The 24903-nt window shown below is 37.9% G+C and overlaps 1 protein-coding gene across 18 annotated transcripts in view; it reads right to left on the bottom strand.

Moving 5' to 3' along the window:
• The window catches only part of PARD3 (par-3 family cell polarity regulator), a 650052-nt gene that overhangs the window by 120396 nt on the left and 504753 nt on the right, over positions 1 to 24903 (bottom strand). For 12 of the 18 annotated variants that reach the window (XM_087893011.1, XM_034402627.3, XM_034402628.3 and 9 more), the window contains one exon: positions 6373 to 6474. The exons of the other annotated variants lie outside the window; for them this stretch is intronic. In XM_087893011.1, coding sequence (XP_087749137.1) covers positions 6373 to 6474 — 102 coding nt within the window. The remainder of the gene's footprint in view (positions 1 to 6372; positions 6475 to 24903) is intronic. 18 annotated transcript variants of the gene reach the window in all.

Consider the following 24903-nt stretch of genomic DNA (forward strand, 5'->3'; position numbering starts at 1 on the left):
GCGACGATTGGGCGGGTTAGGAGTGGGGGGCACCGTGTTGCGGTGGTTCTCCTCCTTCCTCTCCGACCGCACACAGTTTGTGTTGGCAGGGGGGCAGAGGTCGACCTTAAGACACCTTTTTTGTGGGGTGCCGCAAGGGTCAGTCCTCTCGCCTCTTCTGTTCAACATTTATGTGAAGCTGCTGGGCAAGATCATCCGTGGTTTCGGAGTGAGATTCCATCATATGCTGACGACACTCAGCTGTACATCTCCACTCCGAACCAGCCCACTGATGCCCTTGACATGATGTCCCGGTGCCTGGAGGCTGTGCGGATCTGGATGGGGAGAAACAGGCTCAAACTCAACCCCTCCAAGACTGAGTGGCTGTGGCTTCTGGTGTCCCGGTATAGTCAGCTGGCACCATCGCTGACTATTGGGGGTGAGATCTTGGCCCCCACAGAGAGGGCTTGCAACTTGGGTGTTCTCCTGGATGCACGGCTGTCTTTGGAAGAGCACATGACAGCCTGGCCAGGGGAGCTTTCTATCGGGTTCCCCTGATGCACCAGTTATGTCCCTTTCTGAACCGGGATGCCCTGCGTACAGTCACTCATGCCCTTGTTACATCCCGTCTGGACTACTGCAACGCTCTCTACATGGGGCTCCCCTTGAAGAGCACTCGGAGGCTCCAGCTGATCCAGAATGCAGCCACGTGGGTGGTTATGGATGCAACTCGGCGCGCCCATGTAACACCCCTCCTGCGCGAGTTGCACTGGCTCCCGTTGGTCTTCTGAGTGCGATTCAAGGTGTTGATCACCATCTTTAAAGCGCTCCATGGCTTAGGACCGGGATACATACGAGACCGCCTTCTGCCATCAACAACCTCCCACTAGCCAATACACTCCCATAGAGAGGGGCTCCTCAGGGTGCCGTCGGCCAAACAATACCGACTGGCAGCACCCAGGGGGAGAGCCTTCTCTGTGGGGGCACCAGCCCTTTGGAATGAGCTGCCCCTAGAGATTCTTCTTAGCCCCGACCTACATACTTTTTGCCCTGCCCTAAAAAGCTTTTCAGCAAGCCGGACTGGCCTAATATGAAGTTTAAGTGGGTGTATGTGTGTTTTAATTTGAGGGCCAAATTGTATATATTTGTTTTAATTGGTTTTAAATTTTATAAATTCATGTGTTTTAATGTGGCTGTACACCGCCCTGAGTCCCCTGGGAGAAGGGCGGTATAGAAATCCAATAAATTCTATAAACTCTATTACCGCTGCCACTTAAGTAATAGCACCATGATGGTGAACCTATAGCCTCAGGTGGCACACAGCGCTCTCTCTGTGGACATGCAATATGTTGCCCCAGTTCAGCTCTGCTACACATGCAACCACGCCTCCTGCTGGTCATCTAGTCATCAGGTCTCTGCCACACATACGTGGGGGTTGCGTGGGAAGGCGCATGCGGGGATGTATGATTGTTTGCAGAGAAATGCATCTGTACCACCAGGCTCTAAGTGTGACAACAAAGGGCAAGCAGTAAAAATAAAAGTGAAACCTTCTAAGCAGCTTATAAATATAATATTAAAGAACACCTGTCATTTCAGATCCATCATGGCAGTGTCTGTTAGTGGGCATCCACTCACCTATTTGCCACGTCCCTCACCTTGTTGTGTCACTGCCCCATCACCAGCCATCCCATTAAAGTGAATGAGACTGTTGGTGAGTCAACAGCGGGTCAGAAGAGCCGCCACTGTGGGACAGAGTTGACAGTTGCTCTTTAAAAATTATGATTTAAATTGGGTTGATTTAAATCAAGCCTTTTTACTAGTGATTTAAATTGATTTGATTTAACTCAAATCCACCCTGGCTTGAAGAGATCTTGGACGTCTTCTAGTCCAACTTTCTGTTCAAGCAAGAGACCCTATACATTCAGACAAATGGCTGCCTACTCTCCTCTGATGAAGCATCCACTTCTATTCCACTGGTTAATTGTTCCCATTGTTAAGAAATTTCTTCTTAGTTTTTGGTTGGATTTCTCTTTGATTACTTTTCGTTCATTGCTTCTTGTCTTGCCTTCTGATGCTTTGGAAAATAGGCTGATTCCCTCTTCTTTGTGGCAGCCCCTCAAATATTGGAACACTGCTATCATGTCACCCCTAGTCCTTCTTTTTACTAGACTAGACAAACCCAATTCCAGCAACCATTCTTCATATGTTTTAGCCTCCAGACCCCTAATCATTTTTGTTGCTTTCTTCTGCACTTTTTCCAGAGTCTCTACAACTTCTTTTATAATATGGTGATCAAAACTGGATGCAGTTGGGTAACTGTGGTCTTATTAAGGCTTTATAAAGCAGCACATTTGAATTCATACATTTCCCTAGTCGAAACCAACCTTTTTAAGGTTTTTTTTTTTTTTTTTTACTCTGGATATACCTTTGGAATAATTTTCAGGTCTCAGAAAGTCTCTGCATAAAAATTAAAAATTAGCTAGCATTGTGTGATGCATGAATAAACAATGATAATCCCTTGTTCAATTCCTAGAAATCTCTCACAAACCCAGTTGAGAATGGGAGATCAAACTAAGTTCAATTTATGTTTCTTTGTGTGTCTGTGTCTGTGCGTACACAAAGGACAAATATTTTTTTAAAAATTACTCAGCACTCTTTCTCCTACCAAAGTGGAACTTTTTTGTTCATCATTTTTCTGTTAAAGAGTTTGATTATTTTTGGAGCACCACATTATAAGTGGTTTAGTAGACCCCCTACAATGTTCTTAATAATTTTCAATGTCTTTTCATAAAATTGAGCATTCACTTACAAATGAAGGTCTTACTTAGTAAATAAAAATTTAAGTATTTATTTCAGTCATTCCTTTCAATCTGTGAATTAGACATTCCATTTGGAATATTTCAGCTTCTGCTTCCATTATTATGGAAGGAATGTAAAAGATCTACTGCAAAACTAGTGTGGGGAGTGCCCCCTTCTGGTTTGGGAATTGTGAACAGCACAGAGAAAGATAAGCAAGATTGCAACACATGAAATCTATTAAACATGAATGCAAAATACAATGCTGTTTTAAAACAACAAATGCCAAAGAACATTGGCATTTTGTGCATACACACAAGTATTTTAGTTTCTAAAGACTGATGCAGAATCTTCAAAATCTAAGCCTTTCTGCAGATAATGCCATTCAGGTTTGTATATTCTGCTGGAGCTATTTATTGGCAACTAAATGCTATAGATTCTAAAATAAGATACAACGGGCAAATAATGAAACATACACACCTACATTACACACATATTTTGTTTTAAATTATTTAACTAAAGCATGCACCTAAGGGAATTATAATCTGTGCAAAATGAAAGTAACAATTGTTTAGAACGTTAAGTTCATGTACTTTTCAACTCTCTTTTTCAAAGCCTTCCTTAAGGAAGCCATTATACTTTGATACTGCTAAAGTTCTTTAGCATTCAAGCCCGCAAAAATTGCTGCTTAGATATCAATCTTAAACAGATTTGATGATAATCACAATCATTCTTATGACATCATTGAGAAAAAATATCAAGATGCGCATATGTATCAATATGTAATAATTTCATTACAGATCCCCCTTATGACCACAAATGAGCCCAAAATTTCCATTGCTATGGAATCCAGTTGTTAAGTGAGTTTTGCCCCATTTTACAACCTTTCTTGTCATAGTTGTTAAGTAAACCACTGCAAAGTTACATTAGCAACTTGAGTATTAAGGGAAACTGGCTTCCCCATTACATTTACTTGTCTGAAGATTGCAAAAGGTCACATGGCCATAGGACACTGCAACCATCATAAATATATGCCAGTCGCTAAATGCCATTATTTTGATTACATGACCATGGATGGGGCTACTGAAACAGTCATAACTTTGAAAAACAGTCATGTTACTTTTTTGAACAGCCACTACCCTGTTTACTCAAAAATAAGACCTCCCCAGATAATAAGCCCAATTCGGCTTTTGAGCGCATGCACTCAAAATAAGCCCTCCCCAAAAATATTTAAGCACATGGGCAGCCATCCCTGCCATTTCCTCAGGTTAAGATTAGGGAGACAGACGTGGAAATCAGGTAAGATGGCAAGAGGAGCCCCATCTTTCTCCATGAGCTCCAAATAATAAGACCTCTCCTGAAAATAAGGCCAAGCGCTTATTTCAGGGTTCAAAAAATGTAAGACAGGGCCTTATTTTGGGGAAAACACGGTAAATGAATGTTTGTTGAGTCACTGTAACTATTTGTACAGTTCTAATATTAAAATGGTTAGAAATGGCATTTAATAGAATGTGAAATTTACATGCGTGAGCACTGTTCCTGCACACCCACTTCATAGCAAAAATATTTGAGTTTAATATTTTCCAAAATAATAACTGATAAAACAGTTATTTTCAACAGTTAACAGTACATCCCCTGCCAATTTAACAGTGACAGACTTACAGTAACAAATGGCTTTGATTGATTCTTAATAGAAACACCAACTTTTAAAACACATTTTTAAAATAGTTTGTACTTGTTTAAAAGTATATTTACATGATATAAATGTATATATATTTGTTCTTAGCATGAACGAGATTATTATATCAGTAAAGTATGCTTACAAGGTAGATGTATATGATATTTACTTTGTTAAACTTGTTATTGCACATCTAAGCAATTATATTGAAAATTCCTTTGGTTTGCAATAACACATCAGGAACAACTGAGGAAATTCTTGTTTTTTTATAAGATTCATAGTGAAGATATGGGTTCTGAACCAAACAGCAGTCTCTCTATTCAATTCAATTCATTCAATGGAAAAGTAAGCGACATTAATTTGCTTGGCTTCTAATCAATGGGAACAAAATACTTTCAAAGCTTAGAGCAAAATACTATGCGAGCAAAATACTATTAAAATGATAGAGTCAGGGTAGAATAATTTTATATAATTGTGGCCTTGATTGATTTTTTAATGGAGCATCTACTTACTCTCTGACCCTGTGGATTTTTGTTGCATTTTTGCAACACACAGTAAATTCATTACACCCAATCTGGTCCCCCAGTGTATTTCATTGTTAAAAGTATAGCAATCTAAAGAACAAGTAAAGAGATTAAATGACCTATGCCATTAAAAACAAGGAGAAACCAAAAAGAACTCCTTCTAAGAAGTTACCATGTAACAAGCATATCATGAGCAAATGTAGAAGAACTTCCCAAGGAAAACTCACCATGCATTTGTAAGCTCATCTAGGAACTTGTTTTCAACTGAAATTGCTGCTCTGGGATGAAGAATTTTGATTCTTTTTTTCTTTATCAGTTTCAAAGTCTAATGAGTATAGATTTGTATGAACCTGATTTTTAATGGGTTCAATTACATGTTTTCAAAAATATAAAATGTATCATTTTAGGATTTTGCTTGTTGTAACTCTATATGATTATAAAGTTAATCATGGTTAATAAAGTTAATCATCAGATTTGGTTTGGATTTTTAATTTTGTTTTTATATTTATATTTTATATTGTACTTATAGTGACAGAATATTATTGTAAATCCTATGTTCAAACATGTGCATTATAAGTATGAAACAAATATTACTGTTGCAACTTTACATATAAATCCACAAGAACGTGAATGGATTCATAAATCCTCAGCTATTTAAGTTTCTCTAGCTTCTATCTGCAAAATATCTATGCATGAAGTGAAAGCACAGGGTAAAAGGCTGTTCTCTATTCACACTAGGATGTTTATAAATCAGTAATACAAGTTATTGACTACTGGAAAACTAAGCAAAAAGTTACATATAACTAGATAAACAAAATAAAAATAAAAAATCTGGAGGAAACCATTGCCGCAAGAAACACTTGTTATTTATAGCCAAGTATTTCACACTGCACATGGACAACAAGGGGAAAAAAAGACATCCAGTGACAATATTTCCAGCATTTTAAAATCCAAATTACGACACGATATAAAAATCAGCTTGCAACAAATGAAGATATGCAAAGATATTGCAAAGATTTGGGCAAAAAAGTATCAAAATGTATTTCAATGTTACAGAAATATTTATATTTTCATAACTGTCTCAAAATCAGCTATAGTACAAACAAATAATATGAATATTCAGAGGATGATATAGTAACAAGGTATCTATTTCATAGTTCCACTTGCCTTTTTAAAGAAAAAAATTAAATTGATGCCTTGTTACCATATCATCCTCTGAATATAGTCATTATTGTTATGTTTGATATAAATTTTGCTTCCTCCTATTAAGTTACATGAGATCTAGAAAATATGTATTTAAGTCATTTGACCCAAAATGTATTCAAGAGGAATTAAAATACTGCACCTAAAAATATCAAAGATTCACTAAGTGTTAAGTAAAAGATTAAAGTCTACCTCTCCTGTTCTTGTTTCATACGTATTCTCTCTTCTTCTGAAGTAACAGCTCCCTGCATTTTTATTTTCTCAATCTTGTCATCTTTTCGATGTTTGCCAAACCTGTTAATAACAAAATAAAAATTCTAACTTGTCAAAATGATCAAAAATTGTGTAAAATTTCCATTATTGACATAGGAAATTATGTCCTCGGTATAAGATGGCACTCACCTAATGGGATGTGAAATATTATGTTGCTTGTCAAACAAATATCAGTTTCAATTCTTTGAAAATGCTTATATTTTATTGACATCCCCATGAAAGTCCTTTTATTAAATTTGCAACCAAGTATTTTTCTACTATACTTATTTACATATGAATGCAATAGCCCATTATCATTAATCAAATGCCCAGAGGTAAAATCTTTCTCTTTGAACATCTGAGGAACATCTAAGAATAAACCATTCTTATATGGTATATGTTTGAAATACAGATACTTTATTCAGTTCTAAACAGCACTAACTTTGATTTGCCAAAGTAAGTCCTAGAAGTGCATAGTTCCATCTATTTCAAAAGATAACATGGGCTCATCTACTATAAGCTGTTACTGGTGATGATTTGGGACTACTGTTAACTTTAGGAGAAAGTAAGGATATTGGCATTATAAATATATTTTTAAAAAATGGAATATGGTCTACATCGCATGAATTTCACTTAAGGATGAATTCTGGCCAAATTAATAAAGCATGGCATCTTATTGGTACAATTGAATTCCTTCCCCCATCTACGTCTGTCAGCTTTGGAAGCCATATTAACACCGGAAGCTTCCACGCTGCCACTGGAACTGTATACCATGAACAATATCAGATTGAAAATCTTCCTGTCTTGTTCACTGAACAAAAAATAATAAATCACTTCATGATTTATGGCATATTCACAATACCCAATTTTCCAAAATATAATATAATTGTTTTATTCTAAGCAAACTGTAAAAGTGAGATGGGTTATTATGTTAATCATATAAACAAACAAAGTGAGTAATATAAACAATCCAGATTCAGTATCTATTTAGCATAAAGCCAGTTAGTTGGATGACCTTGGATCAGTCACTTTACCTCAGCCCTAGGAAGCCAACAAATTGCTTCCAAAATCATGCTAAGAAAACTGCAGGGACTTATCTAGGAAAGTTGCCAGGAATCAATATATATATGAAAGTATTAAAAAAAAAAGGTAATACAACTTATTATTTGTATAATTGAAACAAAAGCAGTTTATTTTAGGGATTTGTTTTTTTGACAGCTTGAAATAAAAATTGCAAATTAGAATATTCTTCTTTCTTCAAAGTTGAATAAAATGAAGAGGAATTTCTGAATTTTTTTTCAGTTACCTGAACATATGCTTTTGAGTTACCTGTGAACTCTGAAAAACCTAGTGCTATTTTAATTCTTGGTTTAGCCCATTTGTGACAACTATATAATGATAATTTAATGTTCAAAACCAATAATCTATCTCTTTACAAATGTTCTAGATAGCTAAGAAGTAGTTCAGGATCTGCAAATCTCTCTTTAGATGATTCACAAGAAATGGGAATTTCTAATATCATATTTTTCGGAGTATAAGACACACCTTCCCCCCCTAAAAGAGGCTGAAAATTGAGGTGCATCTTATATTCCGAATGTAGCTTTTCCGAAGGAGGTGCTAATGAGGCACTAGCGAGTGAAGCGATCTTCCCAGCTTTGCTTGCTCCCTCGACTCTCCACTGTGCTTTAATGAGGCACTAGCGAGTGAAGTGATCTCCATGCTTTGCTCCGACTCTCAGCTGTTCTTTAGAAGCCTTTTTTCAGCCCTAACTAGGCGCTAGCCGAGTGAAGCTATCTCCCTGCCCCCCTGCTTTGCCTGCTTTTCTCATTGCTGCTTCCTCTCAGCTATGCCTTAGAAGCTGTTTTTTATCCCCAAGCATGGGATAAAAAACCAGCAAACTAATGTGTTGAAGCTGACCAGATTAAGGACGCTAGCCAGATGAATACCTGGTAGGCAGATTTTTTCCCCCTATTTTCCTCCCCAAAAACTAAACTGTATCATATACTCCAAAAAATATGGTAGTTCCTTTTTTAAAAAAAGAAAACAGAATGGTTCTCCTTTTCAAACAGTACCACAATTGAACTCTAACAGAAAAAGAGGACCCTTAGCTGACAATACAATACATTCCAAATCCAAAGAATCAGATAGTAAGAAGTTCAGAGCTATCCATTCATGCAAGAAGATAGATTCAAATCATTTTGTTGTAGTAAGGTCACAGTAAATAAAGCTAAATCCCAAGAGATTATTCCTAAATACTGAGAGTTCAGGAAATGAATCCCAGTAGACGAACTCATGTGTTCAGTATGACAACTTAAAAATAGTTCATATACAAGAAACACTTGTTATTCAGAAATCCAGGACTAAATAAGCAAAACAGATTTTTATTTTCAAGTTTTATGCAAGCAATGTCAAATAATGACCTGAGAGGATCCTCAGAGCAATCAAATAAACACACCTGTTTCTCCACTCCTGCAAACTGGTATGAATTTATCTCCTTAATTCCTTAACATAATTAAGTTCTTTGTTAGGCCACTAGTTAGATTTTAGTTCCCATTGTGATAGAAATTTTCTTCTAGAACTGATTGTGCTTCTCAAAGTTATCTTTGTTTTCCACACCCACTATTAAAAAAAATTAAAAGGAAGTACTTTTTCTAGGCAAATCTGAGGCCTTAGAAAACTCCAACAGCTGAGATAAATGACACTGAGGGTCTAATTATTGTGCATCAAATATACATACATGTGAACCAGTAGTGGGTTGCAAATCCCATCACTACTGATTCGCTCATGGGTGCTCGCGCACTCACACACATGTGTGATGCTTCTGTGATGCGCAGAAGCGTCGGGCGGGTGGGCAGAGCCTCCTGCCGCTACTGGTTTGCCTGATCTGAGGCAAACTGGTAACATACCCATACACATGTAAGGATTCCAGAATAAGGAGATGTCTCAGATACACAGTGCTAACATAGACTTAAAGACAGCTTTTGGTTTACTTCCGTTCAGAATCTTTACTGATGTAGGCAACCAACTAAGATGGCTTGTTCCAAACATTAATTAATCCAAATTCCCTGCAAAGAATTTTCCTATCACTCTAACAGTAACTGACACTGGTTGACATAATTGATCCTGAGTATCATCTATCACTGTTCTTTTTTTTAAAAAAAAATCTGGAGGTATTGAACTCAGTGGAGAAGTAGCTAAAATAATGTTGACAGAAATCTGACAAACATAGGCTGCAATTGTTCTTTCTTTTGGAACTGTTGCAAATAATTTTAAAGAGAATCATCCGGGGGAGGGGAAAGGGGGTGTTGGAACACTAAAGTCTTATTGTATTTTGATTCATGAGGAAAAAAAGATTGGTCACTCAGCAGCTAAATGTTCATGCCACTTTATTTTCAAATGATGTTTTTTTTATCTGACTTAATTGTTATAAATGAAAAAGAATCACAGAATTATACAGTTGAAAAAGATAGAGGATCTTCTAGTCCAGTGATGGCTAACCTTTTTGTCATCACATGCCAGGAGCGGGGTGGGGTGGGGTCATGCACGCTCGTGCCCACACCCATAATTATATGTGCCTGCGTGCACGACCCCCCACAACCCCCTCCACTCCTGGCATGCAATGGCACGGTAGGCCCGTTTTTTTGCTCTCCCCAGCCTCCAGAGCCTTTCTAGGAGTCTGAGAAGGGCGAAAATGGCCTTCCTCACCCCTCCGGAGGCCCTCCAAAGGCCTGAAAATTAGATAGCTGGTGCGCGCATGCGCACTGGAGCTGAGCTCGCGTGCCCCTGTTTTGACTATGCATGCCACCTATGGCACATGTACCATAGGTTCACCATCACGGTTCTAATCCAATGCCTTGCTCAAATAGGAGATCATATATCATTCCAAATAATGGCTGTCCAGTCTCTTCTTAAAACTTCCAGTCATGGAGCACCCACAATTTCTAGAAGCAAACCACTGATTAATTGTTCTCCCAGAAAGGAAATATCTCCTTAATTCTATGTTGCTTCTCTCCTTGATTAGTTTTCATCCATTACCCATTGTTTTGCCCCCAGGTGCTTTGGGAAATAGGTTGACCTTCTCTTCTCTGTGATATCCCCTCAAATATTGGAAGACTGCTATCATGTCATCCCTAGTCCTTCTCTTCATTAGATTAGACAATTCCTGTTCCTACAACCATTCACCATATGGTTTAATCTCCAGATCCCTAATTATCTTTGCTACTCTTCTCCATCTAGAATCCCAACATATTTTTTTTTGTACTATGGTAAGTAAAACTAAATGCAGTTTTTCAACAACGGTCTTATCAACATAGTATAAAGCGGTACTACCACTTCATCTGATGTTGATGCTATCCCTCTGTTGATACAGCACTGTTGTTGTTTTTGCAGCTAAAGCACTCATACATATTTAAGTGATTGTCCACTAGGACTCCTAGATTCTTCTCATAGTTACTGCTGTTGAGCCAGTTACTAATTATTCTATACTTGTGCTTTTTTTTTCTTCCTTAAATGTAAAGCTTAGTTTTCTCAGAACTGAGTTGCATTTTGTTGTATAAGGCCCAGTGTTCAATTCTGTCAAGATCCTTCTAGAATCAAGATTGTGTGAAGGATTACTATTGCTTTACAAAGCCTTAATAAGATCACACTTGGAATACTGCATCTAGTTTTGGTTGCAATATAAAAAAGATGTTGATGCTCTGGAAATAATGCAGAGAAGACAAAAAAAGATGATAAGGTGGCTAGAGGTTAAAACATATAAAGAATGGTTTCAGGAGTTGGGTACATCTAGTCTAACAAAACGAAGGCCCAGAGGAGATATGATAGTAGTGTTCCAATATTTGAGGGACTGCCACAAACTATTGATAATATCAAACTATTTTCCAAAGCATCTGAAAAAAAATAAGAAACCATGGAGGGAAACTAATCAAGGAGAGAAGCAACTTAGAAATTTCCTTACAGTGAGAACAATCAACCAGTAGAATGGCTTATCTTCAGAAATTGTGGGTGCTCCAACACAGGAGATTTTTAAGAAGAGATTGGACAACCATTTGTCTGAAATGATATAAGATTTCCTGTTCAAGCAAGACTTGTTGACCTCCAAGGTTCTTTCCAACTCTGTTATTTTGTTATTCTCTTATCCTTCTTCTGAAATGTTATAAAGTATCTCTAAAGTGTAACATTAGCTTTCAACAAAGTTTAATTTCTATTATACATGAATGATGACAAAATATTTGGAAAAGAATATGATCTTGCTTTTCTTGGTTTAAAAAAGATGATTTGGGAAGGGGAAGAACAAATGAATAAAATAATGCTTCCTCAGAACAGGGAATGTTCTTAAAGATAGTTGCCACTGGAATTCAGGGGCCTTCTAGATTTCTGCAGGCCAATCTTATAACTGTAGAAAACCAAGCATCTTCTGCCAATATTTTTCTTTTTGGCATTTAAGTTTGATTTGATACAAAATTAGATTTAAATCAGGTGAGTACTGTTATTTATCTGTTACAGTGTGCTTTTATCTGATTAGTGTTTAATGAATGACATTTCAGTTTTAACCATAGGATTTTATGTCTAGCTGTTTTGAGCACGGGGGAAGTTAAGATATAAATTTATTAACAACATGTCCAGTGGATTTTCTACACAGGGATGTCTGATACAAGTGGTGCATTCTAAATATCATAACTTGAAATATTTCCGAGATTACAAGACAGCATAATAAAAAGTCTTCCCCTCTATTCTTTCCCCCTTGATCTTTGTTAATTTATTTCTTCCTCCTTGCTTCTAGTCACCATCTTCTCCCCAAACAACGGACTTGCTAGACTTTTGTCCCAAATTGGGTGTTGGTTGCTATGGTTACTTGGTAGGGGTTCAAGACCTAAAAAAACCACAGTATATATTTTCTTCACAAAAATGACAGGAGGGGAACAAAGGTTTATATTCACTTGTAAATGCACATGCTTGTGTACCAGATGCTTCATACACTAAGAAAACAATTATACTGAGAACTATGTCAGAAGAAAGCATTCTTCGTCTGAAAATGAAAAATAGCAACAAAAAGTCCAGACCAACCAAATATTTAGTTATATCAGCATCATCACATATTAAATTTATATGCTACCTGACCCCCAGTAATTAATTTAAACCTGGAAACCTTATCATTTGATGGATTAGAAATATCATTTCTAACCAGCTATTGGTTAGAGGGTATACTTCAATAATGATTATTCATAATTTACAATTATTTTAGTGTGTTCTAAGAGATTATTTTAATTTGCTTAAATCCATTTGCATAATATTTTCCCCATTTTCTATCCCGATGGTAGGTATTCTGGGGCACTCTGTATACTGCTAAATTCCCAGTACCCCTTCCAATTGGCCATCCTTTGTATAGCTGGTTAGACTTGAACAACATTGACATCTGGAGGATTCCTATCTCTGCTCTGTCCTTTCTAGCTGTGATCATGCTTTTCCTAATTGATATTCCAGAAAGAACATAATAGTTAAATAGGGTATGTTTAAATAAAACTCAAAAAATATAATGCCAAATACCATGATTGATGTCCTACATAAAATCTGGCAATTGTCTAATCTGGCATGCAGAACTTCCACATGACTGTCAATAATTCAAGAAAGCTATGCATTCCACATATTAATTAGGTGAGCTTTTCCATGTCCATATGTTTTGGACTGCAACTTTCATTGTCTTCAGCTAGCACAGCCAATAATAAGGGATGACTGGAATACATTCCAAAACATTTGGCGGACAGCATTGTGGGGACGTTTTGCATAACCCGTAGAAGGAAACAAGAATGGCCCGTTAAAATAGCTAACAATGATCATAAAGTGTTTATGGAGAAGACATTATTGGCAATTACACCAAAATCTTTTTTCCTCTAGAGGTTTATCAAACATCATGCATCATTTGAATAGGGGCTGGCCTTTTGGTACAGGATTTAAATAGATGCAGAAAAAAAGGTCACATATGTGACACATTTTTCCAACAGATTTTTAAATGAACAATTCTAAAGATGTCTGTATTTAATGTTATCTGCTTTGAACTTTAATCTAAGCTTTTTCTTTTTCCATCTGATCTTGGCAATAATTGCCAGGATTGGGGCCAAAAGCTGAAGCTGAATCCAAGCAAGGGAAAGATTCTGTTAGTAGATTGTATGAGTCCTTTCTGTGCGTCCTTTTGTTTGGCAGGTTAAGTCAAGACTTACTAAGCTTGAGTTTTCCTCCTAACTGAGTAATAAACAATCAAGGGGAGTTTACTTTAAATCCTAGAATGCTTAAGAACACACTAGGACTCAACCAACATTAAGAGAATACAAAACACACAAAAAGAGTAGGATGAGGATACAAGTAAATCTAGATCCAAGTTGTCTGTTCTAAGATAGAGTTCCCCAAACTTCCCAGCTTTGCAGACTGGCTGGGGGGCATGGGGAGGTTGACACAGGGGATAGTTCCACTGTGGAAGTGGTGGACAAGTATGTGCATGTGTGCGTCCCCACATGCATCAGCAGTGGGCAACCTTACACACATAGCTCCATTTGTGTGAGTGGTGTGCATATGCATCTGCCACTCATGCAAATGGACACATGTACACATGCTTGTCCACTGCTTGTGCATGGGGTGCATGTGCATCTCGCCCACTACTTCAACGGCCCAGTTTCAAAAGGCTCAAGATAGTGGGCTTTGGCCCAGGGGATGGGGAACCCTATTCTAAGATACAAAATGAGATGTTACAAATTACTGGATACAAAGCTCTTGTTCATTAGATTGGGCTCTATGGATCAGCTAGGATTGTTCATAACCCTGGAAAACCCACTACCAGCCCACTACAGAGCCTAGGAGCATAGGAAGGGAGATTATTATTCAGCAATTGACTACTTGATTTGCTGTTACATCTGTATGATTTTTACTGTGGAGTGAACTGAAGTAATTCTTGACCTGGTCACTCATCATTAAATATATTGAAATGTGCACCATGTACTACTGTCCCCAAAAGGGTTCAAAATTTCAGATAGGTTTTAGGCGTAATTTGAAACATTACTACACATAATTTTCATAGTCTTTTTCTGATTCCGGATCAATGGCAGATATTGTCTCCTACAAAACCAGTCCCTGGTGCCAGAAAAGTTGCAGACCACTGCTATACAGCAATGTCTGGCTTCTACTGTATTATCTTTTTTTTACTGCCAAGAAATTGCATTTTTATTCTCCTTTAACATTTGATATTAATCTTACTGCTGCAGTGTGATTAATTAAACAATTTTATCCTTTATCTGCTGTGTGGTGGCTGCCAGTTGATTGCTTCAATTTATGATTTCTTCTTATTTTATATACATTTTAACTTTTTTTACTTCATGTCTCCCTACAAAGGAATGCTGTAGAGCAGGTATGTCAAACTCAATGCCCATGGGCCAGATTTGGTCCATGGGGTGCTTAGATCTAGCCTGCAGAGACACCCTGGAAACACTGAAGGACTGGCTCACAATGCCTTTGCCAGTGAAAACGGAGCTCGGGAGAGTATACCCAGGCTCTGTTTTCGTCCACAACAGCCTCCTGAAACCCTCTGCCAGTGAAAATGGAGTTTGGGGGTGCTGTGTGCAACTCCATTTTTGCTAGCAGAGAGCTGCAAGAGGCCGTCATGGCTGAAAACGGAGCCTTATTGAGTGATGTCAAGCTGGCCATGCCCCTGGCCATGCTCCCCGCCCATGCCCCCCTGGCCCTCCCAAGATCAAACAGAACACTGATGCAGCCTCAATGAAATCGAGTTTGACACACTTGCTGTAGAGTAACTGATATGCATTTTGAAATAAATACATAAACAAGCCTGAAGCATATTTTAGAAGTGAATAGATGCATATATGACAATGGTGATAAGTGTTATGCCTATATGATTGAACTTTGGAATAGACTATTATATCCTTAAAAGTTATTGCTTAGCCAACAGATCTGTAGGCTTTAGCAACCACACAAATTCGAGCCATCATGCTTGCATTATGATATCAGTGAAGTTTCCATAAAATACATAAAAGGAGCAAACTGTAATGGGTTAAACAGAGGGTTGCTGTTTCAATGACTCAATCAAAGATGCAAGATTAGGAAGAGAAAAGCTTCTATTAAGAGATAAGAGTCTTGGTAATCAGCAGTGATGAGAGCAACCACAGAAAAAGAGCACTGAAGTTTAATGAAAATCTTACAAAAATCAAACACATTTTTGGGATTGGTTAAGAATAGCTAAATAAGAAATACTGAATGCAATATACATGCACATTTAGTAGTCGTGATGGGATCAGATTAGCTATCTTGGTTTGAATTCTGAAAGAATCTTAGTTATGGTTTGTTTATCCTGGGAGGCAGGAGGGGATCAAAGTTTGGTGATCTAAATAGTTTAAACTCATTGTAATAGATAATATAGTCATAACAGATAACTCACCCTTACTGTTATGAAATACTTCTCAGAAATATTCTGTTTCCAAGTCAGTATTATCCAATCAGGTTTGTGGAGGCTTGTTAGTTAAGTAAATACTTAAAAACTCCATAGAGACCAAAACTGAAGGATTTTAAGACAACTATTAAACTACCAGTAAAACATTTCATGCAGCATTTAGCTAACAATATTCAAATGGGCTTTATTGCCCATTTTGTCAACTTCTGGGTAGAAGCATGGCAGACTAACATGTTTCCACAAAACAACAGAGACAAAATCTGACATCTGGATGATATGCTCAAACTAATGGATTTTGTATTGATAAGCAGAAGCCATGAGATTACCCACATGAGCTTCGGTGGTAGAGGTGATGATGGTAGTGGGGGGCGGGGGGGGGGAAGCAGCTCTATAGATCTTGTAGGCAATCCATGAATAGAGTGCAGAGAGCCACAGGAAAAGATAACATGCTTACAGCTTTGCATGAAGCCTGTTTAAAGGACATCTGATTGATCCATGTTTTAAAGCATGCTAAAACGGGGCAAATTTAAAGTGGAAAGAGATCTTCAGAACAGCACAGTACCCAATGCCTCCAGTGGGAGTGTACTTTCAATTTGGTAAAGATTTATTTAAAAGGAAAGAGCCAATTTCAAAGATATAAAAAAAAAATAAATGCAAAAAAGCTTATCAGGATTTTGGAGTAACACAGTTTAAAAAAATAGAGTGCTTTGAGTCTTGAAACTAGCTTTCAATAAATGGGAAACAGAAAACAAATGGATATTTTGCTAGCTTTAGCTTCAATGGTTAATGTCATGTTGTCATATTTAAGCCACACAAAGATCACAAAAGAGCTGCATATGTAAAAAAAACAAAAAAACCTACCATATGCAGAAAGTCAGTCAATTTCTACTATCTAGTCTGTGAAATCAAATAGACTTGATGGTAACAACTCTAAATTAAATTAGGTGCTAATAAAATTGCATTATGACCCTTTTAAATTAGCAGTGCCCACTTAAGATCATTTGGAAGAGGACATTCAGGCAGTGGCTGTTCTCCAATGCATCTTTTGACTACACTGCTTCTAATTTCATGCACTGTACATTTAAATGCATTATTGTTTCAAAATACAATACTACAAATTGCAAATTATATCTGGCTCAAGGACTGATTATGAGAAATGCTAGCACTATTGCCTCTGCTTGAATAAATCTGATAATAATAATAAGATTGATTAAGTTGCCAGTGGTTGCATGAGAAGGGTCCGTCTGAACGCTGCCATTAGCTTCTTTTGTTAGAGGCAACACTTTGACATAACAGAGGCAACAAAACTTACTGCAGTTGGTTACCATGGTTTTTGTACAATTTAAACTACAGGTACTTTTCAACAAGGGGGGATGGAGAGGGCTTTTAAAAAAGGCAGACTATCTAGGTTTTCAAGTAATTTGGATGCTGAAATAAAAAACAAAGGTGAGGGATTTTTCTTCTGAAAAAGAAACATAGGGAAAGTCTCTTCAATAAAAATCAGAAAAGCACATGTTCAAATAGGAAGAACGCAACAGCATCTTGCTCATGATACATCATAACTGTAGTTGAGGGAGAGGAATAAACTATAAATATTAAGGGGTTGCCAAAATAACTAAGAAATATTAATCAACTTTATTATATGAATTCTAAGGAGATTCTCAATCATCCAGGTCACAGTTGTCCCAAAAATGCTTTTTTTCAAAAGGCAACTGGACTTTTTTGGATTTTTTTTCCCTTGAAAACATTTTGCTTCTCATCCAAGAAGCTTTTTCAGTTCTCATCTGAACAAGAGAACTGAAGAACCTTCTTGGATGAGAAGCAAAACATTTGCAAGGAAAAAACAAGGAAGTCCAGTTGTCTTTTGAAAAAAGCAACTTTGGTCATTATAGGAGTATTATCAGCTTTTCGCAATACTGTTTTCTCTGGCTGGCAGCAGTTTTCGATATCTTTAGAAAAGGAAATCTGAAAATATTGGGAACAGAACTTTTGTCAACTATATTTCTCAAGATACATAGTCCTTCCTCCAAGTGTCTCTTATATAAATGTCACCTCTAACAAAAGTTCGCCAGTGGATTTTATTATATGTTATCAGTATATTCCTGTCCTATTGCCTTAACTTTTGCTTTCGTAAAAATCAATGAAATTATAGATGAGAATTACTATAAACATATCATTAATAATCTTCACCACTATCATAATTCAAAGTAAAAAAAAATTGAATTTTTTTTTTTAACAAAACAGTGGAGGTTAAAATATTAGAAAAGAGAAGTTTAGAAGCAATGAGTGAGCTAACTTAAGCCAACTCAGGTGGTTTATAGAAATTAAGAAAAGATACAACTTCAAAATTAATATAGAATTAAAATGCAACATTAGCAAATTAAGGAGCAGTATTCATGATATGTTAATCTCCAAAGGGCAGAAGAACCAAGTTTTCATAGTTTCCAAAAGGCCACAAAGATAGAAGCCATACAAAGTCGCTCGGATTCGGGATGGCTTGGACTCCGACTGGATGAGTCCACGGGAGGAGACGAGGGCAGGTCTTGAGAATGTTATCTGGGAGGAGTTTGATCCTGTGACTCCCGAGGATGTGGACAGGGTTCTGGGTAAGATTAGTGCCGCCATGTGTTTATTGGACCCGTGTCCCTCCTGGTTGGTGCTGGCCTCCCGGGAGGTTACACGAGGTTGGCTCCAGGGGATTATAAGTGCTTCTCTGAGTGAGGGTGCCTTTCCTGCCGCCTTGAAAGAGGGGGTAGTGAGGCCCCTCCTCAAGAAGCCTTCCCTGGACCCGGCTGAATTAGCCAACTATCGTCCAGTCTCCAACCTCCGTTTTGTGGTGAAGGTTGTTGAGAGCGTGGTGGCACGACAACTTCCCCGGCACCTGGATGAAGCTATCTATCTGGACCCGTACCAGTCGGGCTTCAGGCAGGGGTACAGCACAGAAACAGCATTGGTCGCGTTGGTGGATGATCTCTGGAGGGCTCGGGACAGGGGTTGCTCCTCTGTCCTAGTCCTATTAGACCTCTCAGCGGCTTTTGATACCATCGACCATGGTATCATGCTGCAGCGGTTGAGGGGGTTAGGAATAGGGGGCACCGTTCTGCGGTGGTTCTCCTCCTTCCTCTCCGACCGCTCGCAGTTTGTGTTGGCAGGGGAACAGAGGTTGACCTCGAGGCATCTCGCATAGGGAGTGCCTCAAGGGTCGGTCCTCTCGCCCCTCCTGTTCAACATTTATGTGAAGCCGCTGGGTGAGATCATCCGTGGTTTTGGGGTGAAGTGTCATCTGTACGCTGATGATACTCAGCTGTACATCTCCACCCCAGACCACCCCAACGATGCCCTTGATGTGATGTCCCGCTGCCTGGAGGCCGTGCGGGCCTGGATGGGGAGGAACAGGCTCAGACTCAACCCCTCCAAGACCGAGTGGCTGTGGCTTCCGGCGCCCCGATATAGTCAGCAGGTGCCATCACTGACTATTGGGGGTGAATCTTTGCCCCCCACAGAGAGGGCTTGCAATCTGGGTGTCCTCCTGGACGCACGGCTGAGCATATGACGGCCGTGGCCAGGGGGGCCTTTTATCAGGTTCGCCTGATTCGCCAGTTGCAGCCCTTTCTGGATCGGGACGCCCTGCGCACGGGCACTCACGCCCTTGTCACCTCTCTGGCTGGACTATTGTAATGCTCTCTACATGGGGCTCCCCTTGAAGAGCACTCGGAGGCTCCAACTGGTCCAGAATGCGGCCTCGCGGGTGGTTATGGGTGCAACTCGTTGCGCCCACGTGACACCCCTCCTGCGCGAGCTGCACTGGCTCCCAGTGGTCTTCCGGGTGCGATTCAAGGTGTTGGTCACCACCTTTAAAGCGCTCCATGGCATAGGACCCGGGTACCTTCGAGACCGACTTCTGCCACCAATAGCCTCCCACCGACCAGTCCGCTCCCACAGAGAGGGTCTCCTCAGGGTGCCATCGGCCAAGTTATGTCGGCTGGCGACACCCAGGGGGAGGGCCTTCTCTGTGGGAGCCCCAGCCCTGTGGAATGAACTGCCCCCGGAAATACGTAAGATCTCCGACCTCCGGGTGTTTCGCTGCGCACTAAAGACCCTGTTGTTCCGCCAGGCCGGGCTATTAACATAACGATTTTAAATTGGGGTATTTTAAATTTCTGGGATTTTAATTGGAGCCTAATTATTTAATGATTTTAAATTTTAATTGTTGTTTGTTCTGTGTTTTTTAATAGGCTGTACACCGCCCTGAGTCCTTCGGGAGAAGGGCGGTATAGAAATAAAATTATTATTATTATTATTATTATTATTATTATTATTATTATTATTATTATTATTATTATTATTATTATTATTATTATTATTATTATTATTACATATCTCAAAGGGTAAGCTGTTCCAGAGGACCGGCTCCAAAAATACTCAATATCTCCCCCATTTTATTTCTAGCATAGGAAAAAAAAATCAAAAACCTTTGATGCGTCCAAATATTACTATAGTTATTGCATAATCTTGGTGCTTATTCTGCCCTGGTTGGATTCATTTCATTTTGCATTATGCTATGCCTTGCTTCATGGAATAAAGCATAACTACTGGTGCATGCTAGGATATAATCATGGTTCATAATAGATAGTTCCACACAATATGATCTGCTAAACCAAACAAACCAAATCACCATCTGACTTGTGAATTCAGTCATAGCTGGATGATATTCATGTGCATCTTCTCTGCTGTTCTCCCAAAAGGAACTTGCTGTACTTGAAATGCTAGCTATGACAGCTTTATGTTACAGTGTTCTTGCCAAGGGGTTCTCCAACTCAACACTTGTTTAGCTTTAAGTGCAATAAAATAAAAACAGAAAGCCAAAAAATGATATCATGCCTTTGACAGCCATGGATGAAGCAGAGAGTTTTTCTATAAGAGCAAAGGCACACAAAGCAGTGATTTAAATAGAGATCTACTGGATTCAATTTTGTCATGAAAATCTCCTGAATTGAAACTAGTTAAACAGAGAGCCTGCAGACACTTCCAGGGACAACTGTGAGTTGTTGAAACAGCACCCCAAACTACTTGAGAGGGAAACTTTCCCTCTTTATAACTCTATAGTAAATACGGTATTTGGTAGAATTTCTGAGTCAACAAAAGCTTTAGTAAAACAATATTCTTCCTCCTTACAGGTCAACCAAAGAATGAAGGAGATGCTCACTGATTATTTGTTTGCCATTGCCTTTCTAGAAAACAGGAAGAAATACAACTGCAGAAAAAATAGATGCCCAACTAATTCTGAAATAATTTTAAGGAAAAAAAAATGCACATTGAACCCTACTCACAAACTTATAGTTTACTATAAGTTTGTAACTGTTTTTTAACAATGTTGTATGACTCATGGAAATTGATTGGTAGAAATTAGACCTTCTGGTAGTTGACTAAGTTCACACAAAAGATCATAATAGATTGGTTTATGATAGTTGTCCATTTACAATAGATTTAAATAGACATATTCAATTACCCTGTTTCTCCAAAAATAAGACATCCCCTGATAATAAGCCCAATCGGGCTTTTGAGTGCATGCACTAAAATAAGCCTCCTCCAGAAATATTTAAATGCAGAGCTGGAAATCAGATAGGACAGCAAGAGAAGCCCCGACTTGCTCCACGCCCCCCCAAATAATATGACTTTCCCGAAAATAAGGCCAAGCTCTTATTTCAAGGTTCAAAAAAATATAAGACAGGGTCTTATTTTCGGGGAAACACAGGTATTACTAAATCTGGATGTAATTAATATAAATATGTTTACTGAGACTGGGGCCCATAGGCAACTATAGAAAAGTTTATAGTGAAAGTTTACATAAGTATATGAAAGGTTAATCAAACTCCTGACAGTTCACCTGGAACATCCCAATATTAAAAATTCCCTATAGACCTCATTATCTGTAAAGCATTAATACGTCAGCATTTTTTTTTCTTGCCAATTAACAGAAATTCTTTATTGATGTAAATTTCCTAAGGAATACCCTTGGCTGAATAAATTAAGCAACGCATATTACCCTGAAAACTTATTTGCCCATTTAATTTTAGTGTTAGGAACCTATTCCAGAGAGAACACAAAAATGATACTGAAAAAATTGTCTGGCCTTTTTAATTTAAAGTCTAACAATACCAAGAAGTAAACAGATAGCAAAATATACATTTACAGAATTGTAACAGTCATGCCTTATTTTAATAGATATTTTATTTATTTGTGTCCCTCCTTTATTATGTTTACAAATGATGAAGTGGTGGTGAACATATCCAATACAACCTGTTCCTCCTCCTATTCTCCTCAAAATAACCACCTTGAGGTTGCTTAAGCTGAGAGAGCAACAGGCTCAAGGTCTGGTTTTCATGACTAAGATGGGAGAGAACTCACCATTTTTCTAGCCAGGTGCCTTAACCACTAGGTCAAACTGGCTCTGCTAGGTTACGTTTACTTTACAAATATGGAACTACAGTAGCAAATGTTACATTGAGCAAAACGGCTTAGAAGAAAGTCTAAATGAAGCGCTTTTGATTAATTTGCACTTGACTAATCTGCAACGATCAACCAAAACCGATTGCTTCAGACTTATCCAGAGCAATTGCTCAAGTATACTGAACAGCTGTTCCATATTTATAACAAAAAGTACTCACTGATAACAGACAGCTAATTTCAGGTTCATGCTGAAACATGATAAAGTTAATTTAGATTGGATTCATGCTATTTGAAAATATGTTAAGCAGAATGAGAGAAAACACATGGAACGGCCTACAGCGCATGTTAAACTATATTATATTATGTCACACAGGTGTTCCATGTTTTAAGTTAGGGATAGGAAATGCCCATCAGAAATTACTGATATGACACAAGAAATTAGTGGAGTCATGGACAAAACATACAATGTCTGAACTGGCCTGCCCTGATCTGTTTTTTTTAAAAATCCGATTGAATTTTGTTGACTCCTAAAACTGCCTGGACAAGTCTCTGCAATTTTATTGGCAAGATTTTGGAAATTGTTTGACACTGTCTGTTTCCTAGGGCTAAGAAAGAGTGACTGGCCCAAGGTCACCTAACTGGCTTTCTAATAAAGGCAGGCAAGAAATCATGGTATCAGCCGTGTGCATTATTCACTACAGCAAATTGGGTCTCCTACTATCTTAAACTGTAATAGGTCTCATCTGATAAAATTTTATAAATTGATTATATGACAATATTTATCATATGTTATTGGGAATCTCATGAATGTATATGAATCATTAACTTGTGAAGCATCTTTGACAATAACAGGAAAATGTTAGGGAAGAAACAAGGGTAGATGGCTTACTGAATTGAAAATCCAGAACTTCATATAAACAATCAGGAAGCTTATACTTTAGTTTAGTGTGTTCTGTCATCTTCTGAAAGGAAAACAAGGTCTTTGCTTTGCATTGAAAAGTAAACCAGATTTTCAGATTAATAGCTGACATCTGATCTTATTATTTTTTTTGTAAGACTCTTTCTCTTATAAATAAACACCAACTATTATTACTTCTGGTGTTATCTGTCTGTCTGTCTGTCTGTCTGTCTATCTATCTATTTCCTTGTACTCCAATTTAGGAAGAGCAAGTTATAAAAAATAACTGAGACAAAACATTCTTCACAAGCATAATAAACTTTTAATGTCTCTTTTTCAAATATAAATTAATATTTAAAACCTTACCTGAGACCTATTAAAGCAACAACAGGGGTATCTGATGACAAATTTGTTGCAGTGTGTTCCTCTTGTTCCTGGTTCTGCTTTTAATAGGCCTTCAAAAAGATTTTATACTGTGCAGTTTTTAAAGAAAGCAAAATTTGGTAAACAGCCTGTGCAGAGCTATGTGGTGGATTAACTAGCAATTCTCAAGTGTACAACAACTGTACTGCTAATGTGTTTGATCAGGCCAAATATTCCTTTTTGGTCTACTACTAATCATCATCAACAGATCCCAATTGGATTTCTGTAATGTATTATATATGGGGCCGTCCTTGAAGATTCCCCAGAAGCTTCAATTAGTTCAAAAATTAGTGACTAGAATTCTAACTGGTTTATTAAGATGAAACTCTATTGCAGCTATTTTGAAAGATCTATCTTACTTGCTATTTGGTTCATATCCCAGTTCAGGACAGCAGCTTACTTCCCGTACTATATGCTTATGCATTTACACGTTGAGATGGGAATATTATCTGAGTACTATCAATTAGTGAAGTAGAAAAGAGCAAGATTTTCTCCAACACTGCGCTGATTCTGGAGCCATTTTTTAAAGTAAGGTTCTCAAGTGCATTTACAGGAAAAATGTCAAAGAACAAAACCTAATGAGAAATGATATACTCAGTTTGCTATACTGATATACCAAAACTGTAAGCCAGTTTGTTCTCTGCTTAAAGTACTAGGCTAGAATGTAGGAGACCATGGGTTCAATTCCCACCTTAGCTGGCTTTGGGCTGGTCACTCTTTCTCAGTCCATCTCACATTGCAGGGTTGTTGGGGGAAGATCATTAGATATGTTTGCCACCTTGAGTTGTTTATAAAAATAATAAAAGTGGTATATAAATTAAATCAATAAAAAAATACTGATTCTTATATATACAGTATTTTTTTGCTATGACTATAAGTGAAGTGATGTCTATAAAACATTTCAATGACCTCAAAGTTTAGAATAAAAATATTAGAAGCAATAATCATGGTTCTAAAAGTTAAGATAAAATGAGAGAAAGAATACAGACAACTTCAAATTACAGTCTTAGAGATGATAGATGGACTCCCAAAAGTATCAGACAATCCTGGGCCAATAAGAACAGACTGATTTCTTGAAGCAATAATAAGCTAGCAGAAGCTCACATGCTGTGTAGAGATGCAAATTGATAATAGACTTCGGGGGGGGGGAGATAGGGAAATCCTTTGTGCTCTCTGAGCTTTGCTGTTGGTTTACAGATACTTCATTATCCAAGTAGGTCCATCATCTGTGCTTTGAATAAGCAAGCTC

This window comes from Pantherophis guttatus, chromosome 4 (genome assembly GCF_059756535.1).
Source record: "Pantherophis guttatus breed Tessera chromosome 4, ASM5975653v1, whole genome shotgun sequence".
NCBI lineage: Eukaryota > Metazoa > Chordata > Lepidosauria > Squamata > Colubridae > Pantherophis > Pantherophis guttatus.